Source organism: Dendrobates tinctorius, unplaced genomic scaffold (genome assembly GCF_039654945.1).
Source record: "Dendrobates tinctorius isolate UK_male_01 unplaced genomic scaffold, ASM3965494v1 ptg000008l, whole genome shotgun sequence".
Classification (NCBI taxonomy): Eukaryota; Metazoa; Chordata; class Amphibia; order Anura; family Dendrobatidae; genus Dendrobates; species Dendrobates tinctorius.
In genome coordinates, this window is record NW_027361676.1 from 8261045 (window position 1) to 8274660 (window position 13616).

General features: G+C 41.9%; 1 protein-coding gene across 2 annotated transcripts in view; it reads right to left on the reverse strand.

Annotated features, from left to right (window-relative positions):
* The window catches only part of LRBA (LPS responsive beige-like anchor protein), a 920035-nt gene that overhangs the window by 713930 nt on the left and 192489 nt on the right, over positions 1-13616 (reverse strand). For both annotated transcript variants that reach the window (XM_073576254.1, XM_073576253.1), the window contains exon 31: positions 2413-2491. In XM_073576254.1, coding sequence (XP_073432355.1) covers positions 2413-2491 — 79 coding nt within the window. The remainder of the gene's footprint in view (positions 1-2412; positions 2492-13616) is intronic.

Below are 13616 nucleotides of genomic sequence, written 5' to 3' on the forward strand. Positions count from 1 at the left end.
CTCCTTCAGTGATGTTGCAGAGGGAGGTTATTAAGGCAGAGCTCTGGTATGTGGAGTGGTTGGGGTGGTGGAACTGTAAAAGTTTGCCTTGTTTGGTCGATCTTGTTTTTGAAGTAGGTGGCAAAGACCTCAGCAGAGATGAGGGGAGTTGGAGGTGTCAGTGGTGGGCGGAGGAGAGAGTTAAATGTGCTTAACAGTTGTTTTGGGTTGTGGGATAATATTAATCATTTAACAGTGTATTTGTAAGCAAATTTTGTAAACTAGACAAGCCACTGTTCGGGCATGTGCACACAACGTCTTTAAAAGGGGTAGTCCACTAGTCAGACGACGACTTCTTAATCCACCTGTAAAATAACACCTACACTCACCTCCAGAGATGTGTAAGTGGTGTCGGCCGGGTCTGGCTCTCCGGGGATCACGTGGCATGATTACTAGTGATGAGCGAGTACACTTGTTGCTCGGGTTTTCCCGAGCATGTTCGGGTGTCCTCCAAGTATTTTGGCGTGGTCGGAGATTTAGTGTTTGTCAACGCAGCTGCATGATTTGCAGCTGCTAGACAGGCTGAATACATGTGGGGAAGGCCTGTTTGTTCGGAATTTCACACATGTATTCAGGGTGGCTAGAAGCCGCAAATCATGCAGCTGTGTCGAGCACGCCAAAATACTCTGAGATCACCAGAGCATGCTCAGGAAAACCCGAGAAACGAGTATACTAGCTCATCACTAATGGTTCTAATGGTTACCTCACGAGATAACCATGGCAATATCAGAGCTCACTTCACTCTCTCCACCTTTGGACAAGACACATACATCCAGAGGAAGTGAGAGAGCAGCAGCTTTCACTTCCTTCGGATGTAAGTGATTTGTCCAAAGGCGGAGAGAGTAACGTGGCTTTGCAGTTTGGGTTTGTCTCGGTGGCTCTGACACCACTATCTTTTTTTCTGTTATGTAAAAAATGAATAACAAGAAGAAGAATGAACATACCATTTCTTCTAGCAAAGTCACGGTTTTGAAACCCTGAAGCGGTTAAATGAAGTGACGAAACATTGTGCACTTTTGTTTTTACACTGCTGTGCAGTATGTTCACTGCTTGCAGCAGGCAAACAGAACTTTCTGAAAAAGATATTGTATACACGTACCCTTACTAAGGGACTAATCACTTATCTGCCCTGCTGTAAGAACATTGCAAATACTGCAATGACTGAGACAACCAATTGTAGAGGTAGACCACGATTGGACCGCAGAATTACAATACAAGACAAAGATCTACATTAGTGATGACTAGGTCATTAAAACCAATATGAAAAACAATGCCTCAGACCAAAAAGCCTACAATCACATACACAGAAAGGCATTCAACAAAATATGCCATAATTGTGTAATAAGTGCAGGGTCATTATCTACTGGAATGGGCAGAATGCAATGGCGAAGGCTGTGCCCTGTTCTCTTACTAGGTGAGGGTCCCGCAGCTGCCATCAAATTATGGGTATCTTTACAAATATTAGAAAATGTATACTTTACTTAAACATTCCATTAGTGGTATAACTACATGTTGCAGTCATGCCAGTTTTTTGTCCCAATGTGTGGCAAGACTGACGTCAATTCTGTTTTCAGCTAAACAGCAATCTTAAAAGGGGTTTCTCAAGAACAAAAGTTAATTATAATCAATAGATCTTGGAAAAATAAATTCCACAACTGGATGTGCTCAAAAATAAAAAATTCCTGTGCTGAGATAATCTTATAAATGTGCTCCTGCTGTGTACTGTGTAATGGCTGTGTCTGACCGTACAGGAACATGGTCTGATAGAGTATACAGACATGACAGCAGGGGAACACAGCTGATTCTTTCTATGAGGTAAAACATTGTTTATAAACAAGCAGGGAAATATTTTACCTCACAAAAAGAATCAGCTGCGATCCCCTGCTGTAATGTCTGTATACTCTTGTCCTTCCCTGCACCGGAGCTGTGTTATAACCAGACCATGTCCCTGCGCTGTCAGCTACTGAGTGGATGTATTCACATCAGGTATCAAATTAATCAGAATCTCAGCACCATTGTAGACATGCCTTTTAGTTGATAGGGCTAAATCCAGCTGACACGTTCTCTTCAAGGTCAGCCATACACACACGATTCAGAATCTTCCCTAAGCACAAGCGGCTGAGCATGCCCCTCCTCCCTCAAAAGGAAACTGCAGCCCAATATCGGAGTCCTGAACAAGCCTCAAAACAATAAGTTAATGGAAGACAAAAGTTCATTTTCAGGACTATTATGTCACCATCCTAAATTTGTAAAGAGATGAACTCGGCAGGGTGAAAAAAAAAAAAAAAGAAAAAAAATAGGGCTTCTTATTTATGACCATCAGGAAACTAATCTCCACAGGTTAACCAGTGTGACTGCAGAAAACAGACTTACCTCATGTGAGAAGCAGAATCTTCTAGCACAGAGTCCACCGCCTGGACAGATGGCAGCTTTGCATTGGAAGAGCCGCTGCCTACAGGAGGGAGAAAAGACCAAAAATTGTATGGGGTGTAATCCTTGTGTTTATACATATCAAACAAAGGCACCTCATGGCTTTTGAAGAAAAAAATATAAATACAGTCCATCCTGGCACTGATGTCGGGATGTAGCTTTCATTGCACGCGCCTCAGCGTCTAGAAGTGATCACTGTGCACATGCTCATAGAGAGAAGAAATTAATGGGCCAGTGGCTGGCAAAATACAGTTGTCGGCCCAAGTACTGTGGTCCCTGGGTCATGAGTAAGGATAGTTTCACACTAGCGTTCTCGGGCGCCGCTAAGCCGCGCCCCCCTCCGGTCAGTTCCTCCTCTGATCGCATGACGCTGCATGTGATCAGCGTACCCTATATTTAGCGTTTGGTACCCTGACCTGCGCTGGTGTGATTTTGCTGGTGCTGCGCCCAGCGCACAAAACTGCAACACAGCAAAATCATACCAGCGCACGGTCAGCGTACCCAACACTAAATATAGGGTACACTGATCGCATGCAGAGTCATGCGATCAGAGGAGGAATGGACCGGAGGGGGGCGCGGCCAGGGGGTGGGGTTTAGCAGCGGGCGAGCGCTGCGCCCGAGAACTCTAGTGTGAAACTAGCCTAAGACTGCTTAGTGCAGTCGAAACACGTCGACTGGGTCATGTCGACCATGTACATTTTTCTTTTGATTGCACTAGAATTTCTTTTGAAAAAGAAAAGGAAAATCCAGTCCTGGTGAGCCGGACTCCAATTTTTTGTATTATCCTTGTTGGGAGGCCAGGGCGAGGCCAGTGTTTCAGCTCCAGGTGGATGAGCTTAGAGCAACTGGGTGAGCTGGAATTAATATTTCATAACTTTTTGGAGCTGCAGATTTTCTGTCCCCACACAAAGGTTTGCTGAGGACACATACTCTTAGAGGTGTGCGTTAGGTTCACTGCACAAATTCCTAAGTGCTTTTCACAGGGCTCCAGGGACTCCGCATACACATTATGGTAGCATTATAGGAATAAGGGATAAAATCACATTTGAATGTGCTAAAATGTAGACTCGGTAAAAACAAACCACCACAAAGGTCTTCAACGACACATGGGGGCAATAACTACAGTAGCCAGTCCAAACATATGGAATGAAACCAACTTATCTCTCTCATCCCTTCACTGATAAACTGGCTCCTTCAACCTGACAGCTTTACAGACACTCACAAGAACATAAAAGAAAATGCAAATAGATCATCTGTCTAGCACCCTTCTCCGCACAGCTTACTGAACACTCACAGTCCCCAAGGCTCTAGACAAATAATGTCTTTTGCAATAAAATATCATTTAAGACCCTTTCTCTTTCTCCTGATGCCTCATAAAAAGGCCTTAAGTATTTGTATGTTCTCTGATATGATTTAAATCTGTTAATCTCCGCCATTAAAGAGTATTACAACTTTCTAGCCATAGATTTTATTTTTCAGTGTTAACTTTATTCAATAACAAAAACTTTGCAGTTGCTCTTTTTCCTTCTTAGTCTCAACACCAATTTTTATCCTAAATGTAAATAAAAAATTTTTAAAAAATAAAATAAAATGAATTAAAAAGGATATTTGGAATGAATGTAATGTTGTCCAGTGGCAGTAAAATAAATCATACTTACCTACTGCCACAATCCTAGCTCCATCAGCACCGGATGTGATGACAGACCAATCAGCTTGTGATAGTCTGCAGCAGCCCGGTGATTCGAACAGCGCGCCACACAATGATTTTCAGCTTACCACTGCATCATATCACAGGCACTGTGGTCCTGTTACCGGTGAACAGTGACATCACTTACAGTGCAGATAGAGACCCAAGAACGCCATGCAATGAATCCAATTGGGAGACAAGTGGGCATTGATTTTGCAATTTTTTAACTAAAACTTTTGCAGAATCGTGTTGGTGCTGCAACTGTAGGAACTGGGGCCTCATTTTGAATTTTGCTTAGGACCACAATATGTCCATAGCCCCCAGACAGAATCAGGAGCAAAAGAGGAATGGAGGAGATCACACATTTGCAAAGAGCCTCTTCAGAGAAGAATAGGGCTCAAACTCTACTAACACTTACTAGAAGTAACCGTGCTAAAACTCAATATCAATCTTTTCTTACCAGACTTGCCACATTACTTGGTATAAGAAACCATACCAGTAACCTCATTTTCAATCACCTGCTTTGAGGTGTTTGCCACTCATCAGTGCAAAGCTGGGTAAGAGGCCTTTGCTACATAGAATAGGTGGCACTAGAGTTCTAGTTCTCTTCCTGAAGAGGCTATTTGCACAATTAAAGTGTCTTATATTTACTTGACCTATTGATATGTGCAACAGTGAAGCATTAAAAATCACAACTTCTTTAACTCCTTCAACCCAGAGCCTGTTTTCATCTTCATGACCAGGTCAAATTTTACAATTCTGACCACTGTTACTGTGAGGTAATAACTGTGGAAGGCTTTAACAGATCCCACTGATTTTGAGACTCTTTTTGTGACATAATATACTTCGTGATAAAGTGGTAGACAATTTTCGATGACTTGCGTTTATTTGTTTAAAAAAAACAACAAAAAAAAAAACAGAAATTTTGAAAATTTTGCAATTTTCAAACTTTTACTATAATTTTTATGCCCTTAAACCAGAGAGAGTAATGTCACACAAAACAGTCCCACATGTCTACTTTACATCAGCAAAATTTTGGAACTTTTTTTTGGCTATAAAGCGATTTCCTATTTTTACAACAACATTTCAAAAACCATTTTAATTTTTAGGGACCTCATCAAATTTGATCACTGTCCCGTTATGAGGTCATAACTCTGGAATGCTTCAACGGATCCTGGTGATTCTAAGAATTTTTTTTTATCTTGACATATTGTACTTTACGATACTGGTAAAATATATTTGATATGACTTGCGTTTATTTGTGATAAAATGGAAATTTGGCAAAAATTGTGAAAATATTGCAATTTTCAAATTTTAATTTTATACAGTTAAATCACAAAATAGTTAATAAATAACATTTTGCACATGTCTACTTTACATCAGCACAATTTTGGAAACAATTTTTTGTTAGGCAGTTATAAGGGTTAAAAGTTGACCAACGACTTCTCATTTTTACAACAATATTTGCAAAACTTTTTTTTTTTTTTTTTTTTTTAGAGACCACCTCACATTTGAAGTGACTCTGAGGGGCCTATATGACAGGAAATACCCAAACGGGACACCAATCTTAAAACTGCACCCCCCTCAAGTTGTTCAAAATCACATTCAAGAAATTTATTAACCTTTCAGGTGCTTCACAGGAACCAAAGCACTATGTCAAAGGAAAATGATGAACATTTTACTTTTTCACAAAAATGTTACTTTAGATTTTTTTTTTTTTTTCCCCAAGGGTAAAAAGGAGAACATGAACCGCAACATATGTCGTGCCATTTCTCCTAAGTATGCAGATACGCCATGTGTGTGGGAAATCCACTGTTTGGGTGCACGGCAGGGCTCGGAAGGGAAGGAGCACTGCATGAATATTTGAAAGAAAAACCTGTCTGGAATCAAGACCAGACAACATGTCATGTCTGGAGAGCCCCTAATGTGTATAAACAGTGAAAAACTCCCACAAGCGACTCCATTTTGGAAACCAGAACCCTCAAGGAACTTACCTGGATGTGTGGTGAGCACCTTGGTCCCACAGGTGCTTCACAGAAATTTATAACATTGACCCATGAAAATAAAAGAAAAATCACTTTTTTTCCGCAAAAACGATGATTTATTTTAGCCCCAATTCTTCTATTTTCACAAGGATAACAGTAGAAAATGGACCCCAAAATTTGTTGTTGAATTTCTACTGAGTATAGCAATACCCCAATTGTTGGAGAAAACTACTGTTTGGGCACACGACAGGACTCAGAAAGGAAAGAGTGATGTTTGGAACACAGACTTTGATAGAATGATCTGCAGGAGTCATGTCACATTTATAGGCACATCAGGGACTCTCTAAAGTGGAAACATCCGATACGTGAGTTGTGTAGAGTGCATCAGGTTGGCATACGAGTTCTGTAGAGAACATCATGTTAGCATACGAGTTGTGCAAGCAAGAAATAAATACATCAGTCTATGGATGAGTGGTAGAATCTGAAAAAGTCTTATTTGTAAGGGCAGGTATCACACTGATAAATGGTGTCCTTTCGTATCCCCCTTCTGTTACACACTTTGAACTTCTTTTTGGCGACCTTCCTCTCTACCCAGTTAGAGAGACCTCAACGGGGAAAATGTTGCCCCGGTACAAAATGTGCTCCTTCAGTTCTGGAAGTCCTGGGGCCCGCTCCTTCCTGACAGGCAAATATTAAAGGCCATGATCACTACTTCCTGTAACGGAAGGAAGGTCCCGGTCAGGCCTGCAAATCGTAATAGCACGAAAGAGTCATACATTGCCATCTGTATGACGTGCACGGCCAGCTTCTTGTACCACACCTTGGCTTTTCTTACGGTACTGTACATCTGGAGAATTTCATCAAGAGATCAACTTTTCCCCCATGTTCTTGTTGCACCCCAGTACACAGTCTGGTTTAGTGACCTGTGTAGAGGAATCTCGTACAGAGGTGGAGGTGCTGCCATCACCATGTATGGCGGTCAAAAAAAGAACATCCCTCTACCACTTGTACTTGACCACCAAGGAGCGCCCGCAACTAACATTAAACCGACTGAATTCAGTAAAAAAAAATACTGTAATAGATTACTACTGTATATTTTTACTGTCACTTATCTATAAAATAAAAAAAATATATATATTTTTTCACCCAAACAAAAAAATAAAAGCAACAAAAGGAGGCCAATCACTGACAGCTGTAGGACGCACGCACAGATTTGATTTTTTTTTTCCCCAGCACGATCTGAAACAAACCCTAACTAAATTCAGTAAAAAAATACTGTAGTAGAGACAGATTATACTATGATATATTTTTACTGTCCCTAATCTAAAATAGTTATGCTTTTTATTCAATTCTTATTTAACAAACAATTAAAACAAGCGGAGGTCGATCACTGATGTGCATCAGTGACCAGCGCCCAACGGATGTAGGACGCATGCACGTGGTGCAAATCGGGGATAAAACGTTGATCAGTGATTTGCGTCACTGATCAGCCCTTGGCAACTGCAGGACGCACGCACAGAGGTGGTGTAAAGCAGGGGGCAATAGACGGACGGAAGAAATAAAGTCATGGAAAACAGCAAGCAGGACGTTGAGCAATGATTTGTGTTACTGATCGACGCTTGGCAGCTGAAGGATGCATGAAAAAGAAACTTCCAAAAATCGAGTGATCAAGTACTAATCAGCGCTTGGTGGTATAAGGAAGGGTGAGATGGGAAATGGAGAGAGAGGGGGATTGGGGTGGATTAAAAAAAGATCAGGAATATATCAGGGAAGGATCAGGAATTAGTCTTTCTTCAGCAGCAGCAGTGATGGCACAAGCGTTAAAAAGTCTGTGGCACCACAAGGCCCAGCAAAGTGCACAGAACGACACAGTGGCTGCCCTGTACAAGTCCGCAGTAAGACTGAGGAAGTACACTGTAGAGTTAGATGACTGACTTCTTCATTGATTGTAACAATCAGAGCTGGCCCTGGTAACACCGGCGTTGCCATGCCTTAAGGCCCCGTCACACACAGCGATCTCGCTAGCGAGATCGCTGCTGAGTCACAATTTTTGTGACACAACAGCGATCTCACCAGCGAGATCAGCTGTGTGTGACAACGATCAGCGACCAGCCCCCCTGCCGGTATCGCTTATCGCTGCAGGAAAGGCCAGGACTTTTTTTGGTCGCTGGTCTCCCGCTGGCCAGCACGCATCGCTGCGTGTGACAGGCGGAAGACCAGCGATCTGCTGGTAACTAATGTACACATCGGGTATCCAAGGGACGTGCGTCCCTTAGATACCCGATGTGTACGTTAGTTACCAGCGCGCTGATGCAGGGAGCTGGTAATTAAACGTACACATCGGGTATGTAGGGACGCACGTTACTAACGTGCACAGCGACGCCGCGCGCTCGGCGTCGCTGTGCTGATCGCTGGTGAAGCTGTCTGTTTGACAGCTCACCAGCGATCACATAGCGATTCACCAGCGATCCTGACACATTGATATCGTTGTCAGGATCGCTGGTGAGTCGCTATGTGTGACTCCAGCCTTAGCCTGTGATCTTACAGCACTGATTGTAGAGTGGACATCAGTATTTCAGGTAATTTCATTACCTGAAACACTGAAAATGCTATGATTGGCTGTAAAATTCGAAATAGCCAATCACAGCGATCATAGTTGCGGTGGGTTTCACCAGCCTCCGGGACGACTATGTGCCCTTCTGTGAGAAACAGTAGGAACCTTCATGCGATCACCGTGCACTTAGTCACAGTGATCATATGATTGACATAACGTATATATACACCGCATTGGTCAGGAATTCCTTCCCGACCATGACGTGCACATACTGCAAATTTCGGGAAGGGGTTGAAAAAAAAAAAAAAAAAAAAAAGGTTATCAGTGAAATAACCACCTATACTGACATAATTAGGAGCACTGAAGTATCTACAATGACTGCATCAGAAGTGTAATCCACAAAGTCAGAAGGACATCAGAATAATATACCATATGTTTTCACAAGAGGACAGAACATTTTTTTCCTTTAATCTCTCTCAGTGTTTTGTTTGGACCAATTCTGCATCGAAAAATGAGGTCACATGTTTTATCAAGTAAATGATTGTTACTTTTTCACATAATTGTGTTTTTGCTTGTATAGAACAAGTCAAAATGTTGAGCTGTGAAGCTGACAATAATAAATGCTTTCTTGCCTCATTTGGATATATTCTCTTTCATTTTGCTCTGATCTCATGGCTACGTTATATTTAGGCTACAATTATGTATATTATTTGCTTCAGTGTGTCTGGGGGTTTCAGTCTGACCAGCAAGAAAACACACACTCCGAGCCTTCTGTAGCCCATCACGGCAAATTACAAGTACGGATTTACTGCATACTCTGCTCGAGCTTTATCAAGTCCATTTGGCATATTTATTGTACTGTGTTCATCTATGTCCCGCAAGCAATGCAAGCACTGAATTCTAGTCATACTAAAGCACTGTGATCCCTGCATGCAGTGTTCCCAAAGTGCGTGTAAATGGCAAGCCAAGTAAACAGGATTGTTTTAGCTGCCAGTGTGAATCATACACTGACCATAGGCAGGCCGTCACTGATATAGAAACGTTATTACGTAGACATAAAGATCCAGTGGGGACTTGTCGACTGAAGAAAAGGGCTGCACATGCACAAGTGTCAGAAGCAGACATGGAAAATCACAATCTTCAATAAATGGAAAATGGTATTTACAGCCAACTTAAGTGATTGTAAAGATAAGGAAGGAAAGAACACAAGATCTCCCAGTGTGTGTGAGTGTATATATATCTATATCTATCTCTCTCTCTCTCGATAGATAGATAGATAGATAGATAGAGAGATGGATAGAGAGATGGATAGAGAGATGGATAGAGAGATGGATAGAGAGATAGATATACACACACACACATATACATACACAGTATATATCTTCATCGATACTATCAGCCAGACACAGAGTGGGACTGAAAGTAAGAAGGCAGAGTAGATGTCCTAAAAAATAATGGCGACAAGACTTAAGGAGGACCTTTCACCAAATGTTTTATTTTGAAATACAATGCATAGGAATCTTTTGTTTTTCACCTCTCCGTTGCGGAGATATTAGCAATCAAAGTATTTGGCTCCTAATGTTAACTTTAGTTAAGTTTAAGTGGGTGTTATCAGAGTTTTCACTGGGTGCGTGTACTTCTTTTCTTTGTATGACATTGCCCAATCAATAAGCAGGGAGAAAAACAGCAGAAAAAGGACACACCCCTCCGCACTCGTCATCCGTGTGCAATCCGTTCGCAGTCCCTATATAATACGTTATTCTTATGGCAGCAGTTATTAATCATTTACAAGAGTATTACAGTTTCCTATGTTACAATACTGCAATATGTCTAAGAAAATCGGATGCTATTCTGTATCTATATATGGCATACGATTTTTTTTTTTGTGCACCCATATATTTGAATGGGCGAGTCTAATACAATTTTCAGAAGAAAGTAGTGCATGCGTCAATTTTTTTTCACATGCAGATTGGATCAGTGAAAAAAAAAATTGCTCATCTGCTCAGGCCAATTGAATAACACTGGCCGAGTGTTGTCCGCGTTGCACACACTGTATTAAGCAGATCTGCCTAAAGACAATACCCCCCCCCCCCCCCCCCATAGAAATTCCTCCCCGACCCCTTGGTAAAGACAATACAAATTAGCAATAAATAAAAATATCCCATATCTTTAGAATCAAATTGGGGGAATTGGGAATTTAGAAAAAAAAAAAAAAAAAAACTGTGCGAAGCTGTGAGAATAAAATAAGAGCAACACTTGGCCACTTTTCATATGGCGATACTGTTTCTTTAACCCCTTGGAGATCTAGCTTTTTTTCACCTTTCTGACCAGGCCAATTTTTACAATTCTGACCACGGTCAGTTTAGGAGGTAATAACTCTGGAACGCTTCAACGGATCCTGGTGAATCTGAGAGTGTTTTCTCGTGACATATTGTACTTTATGATAGTGGTTAAATTTCTACCATATGACTTGTGTTTATTTGTGAAAAAAATTAAGATTTTGCAAAAATTTTGAAAGTTTCGAAATTTTCAAACTTTTAATTTCTATGCCCTTAAATCAGAGAGTCATATCACACAAAATATCTAACAACATTTCCCACATGTCTAATTTACATCAGCACAATTTTGGAGCCAAAATTTTTTTTGTTAGCAAGTTATAAGGGTTACAAGTTGACCAGCGATTTCTCATTTTTTCAACAAATTTTACAAAACCATTTTTTTTAGGGACCACATCACATTTGAAGAGACTTTGGAGGGGTCAAAATGAAAGAAAATACCCAAAAGTGACACCATTCTAAAAACTGCACCCCTCATAGTACTCAAAATCACATTCAAGAAGTTTATTAACCCTTCAGGTGATTCACAGTAAATTTTGGAATGTGGAAGGAAAAAAAATAGAATTAGTCTTACCGGCAATTCGTTTTCTAGGAACCTTCCACGACAGCATAGGGAGGTTGCCTCTTTGCCCTGATGGGGGACAGGAAACAGATTAAAAGGCCCTCCCACCTCCCACTTGCCAGTGACTTATAACAGACACCATAGCACCGGTTACCTTCGGTATCCCTAGATTTTATCCAGGAACATAGGGAGAGAATTAGCGCTGTCGTGGAAGGTTCCTAGAAACCGAATTACCGGTAAGACTAATTCTATTTTCTCTAGCCACCTTCCATGATAGCATAGGGAGGAATACTAACTAATTCTGCGCTAGGGAGGGACAATGGCCTGGAGTACTTTCCGGCCAAAGACTAGATCCCTATTGGACAATAAGTCCAATCTGTAGTGTTTGGAGAAAGTATGTAGCGAAGACCATGTCACAGACTTGTAAATCTGCTCCGCAGATGCACCTGCTTTGTCTGCCCCGGAGACTGATGTAGACCTTATCGAGTGGGCCTTGACCCCTGTGGAGGCGACATATTCTGAGCCTGATATGCTTCTGCTATGGCTCTTTTGATCCAATTAGAGATGGTGCTCTTCGCCACCTTTTTCGCTTTATTCTGACCGGACTGATGGACAAACATTCTGATCAACTCTCCAAGAGCTGGTTTGCTCTAAGTAATGTAAAATGATCCGTCGGACGTCAAGAGTGTGGAATTTCTCCTCCTTTGGGTTTGCTGAATTTTGGCAAAAGAACGGGAGGACAATTTCCTGGCATCGTTGGAAATCAGACTACTTTTGGGAGAGAGGAAGGATCAAGACGAAGAACTATTGAGTCATCTCTAATAAATAAGGCTCTCTTATTGATAGGGCTTGTAATTCTCCTACCCTTCTAGATGTAGTTAAAGCAACCAAGAAGGCTGTCTTGTATGCAAGGAATTGAGGAGAGCAGGAGGACAAGGATTCGAACGGTGGACCTGTGAGCCCCTGGAGCACTAGATTAAGATCCCACGAGGGGGGAACTACCAATTGTTTCCTAGATTCTGAGAGCCGAAGTCATGAATCTTTTAATCCAGCGATGACTGGCTAAATCCTGATCGAAAACCGAGCTCAGGAAAGAGACCTGAACCTTCAGAGTACTAGGTCTAAGACCGATTTCTAGACCTTTCTGTAGGAAATCCAGGATTTGTGATATATTTAGGTGAAGTGGATCCGGCAGGTTAGGAAGACAGAAAGATGAAAACTTCTTCCAGCCCTTATTTTAGATAGCTTTGGTTACTAGTTTCCTGGATTTCTGTAAAGTGGTAATTACTGAGTCCGACAACCCCTTGGCCCTCAGCACCTGGGCTTCAGTAACCAGGCAGCTAGCTTCCACTTCTGAGGTTCCGGGTGACGAATGGGCCCCTGCGAGAGGAGGTCGGCCTCCACCGGTAAATGAAATGGACCGTCTATCTACAGCTCGATGACTAGATTGAACCAGCTTCTTTTTGGCCATAATGGTGCTACCAGGATAGTTGGGATTTGATCCTCTCGGATTTTTCATAGAACCGTCGCTAGTATTGCAATTGGTGGGAACGCATAAGCCAATCGAAAGTCCCATTTTTGGGCCAAGGCATCTACTCCCCTGGAATTGTCCCTGGGGTCCAGGGAAAAGTAGGCCCCGCCTTGTGCATTTTGGCATGACACAAAAAGATCTCTCTGGTAGGCCCCCACCTGTTTTCCAGTACCTTGAAGATTCACCTGTTTAGGCTCCATTTCCCTGGCTGGATGTCCTGGCGACTTAGAAAATCCGCCTGAGTGTTGGAAGAGCCCCTCAAATGAACTGCTGTCAGGGAGAGCAGCTGTTTGTCGGCCCAACAAAATATTCGATTGGAAACACTCCTTAGGTTGTAGAACCTTGTGCTTCCCTGATGTTTGATATGAAAGATCGTAGTCATATTGTCCGAATATACTCTGATATGATGTCCAGACATCTGGCAGCTTGCTACCAGAAGGGCCTCCTCCACAGCTTTCAACTCTCTGAAGTTGGTTGATTTTGCACTCATTT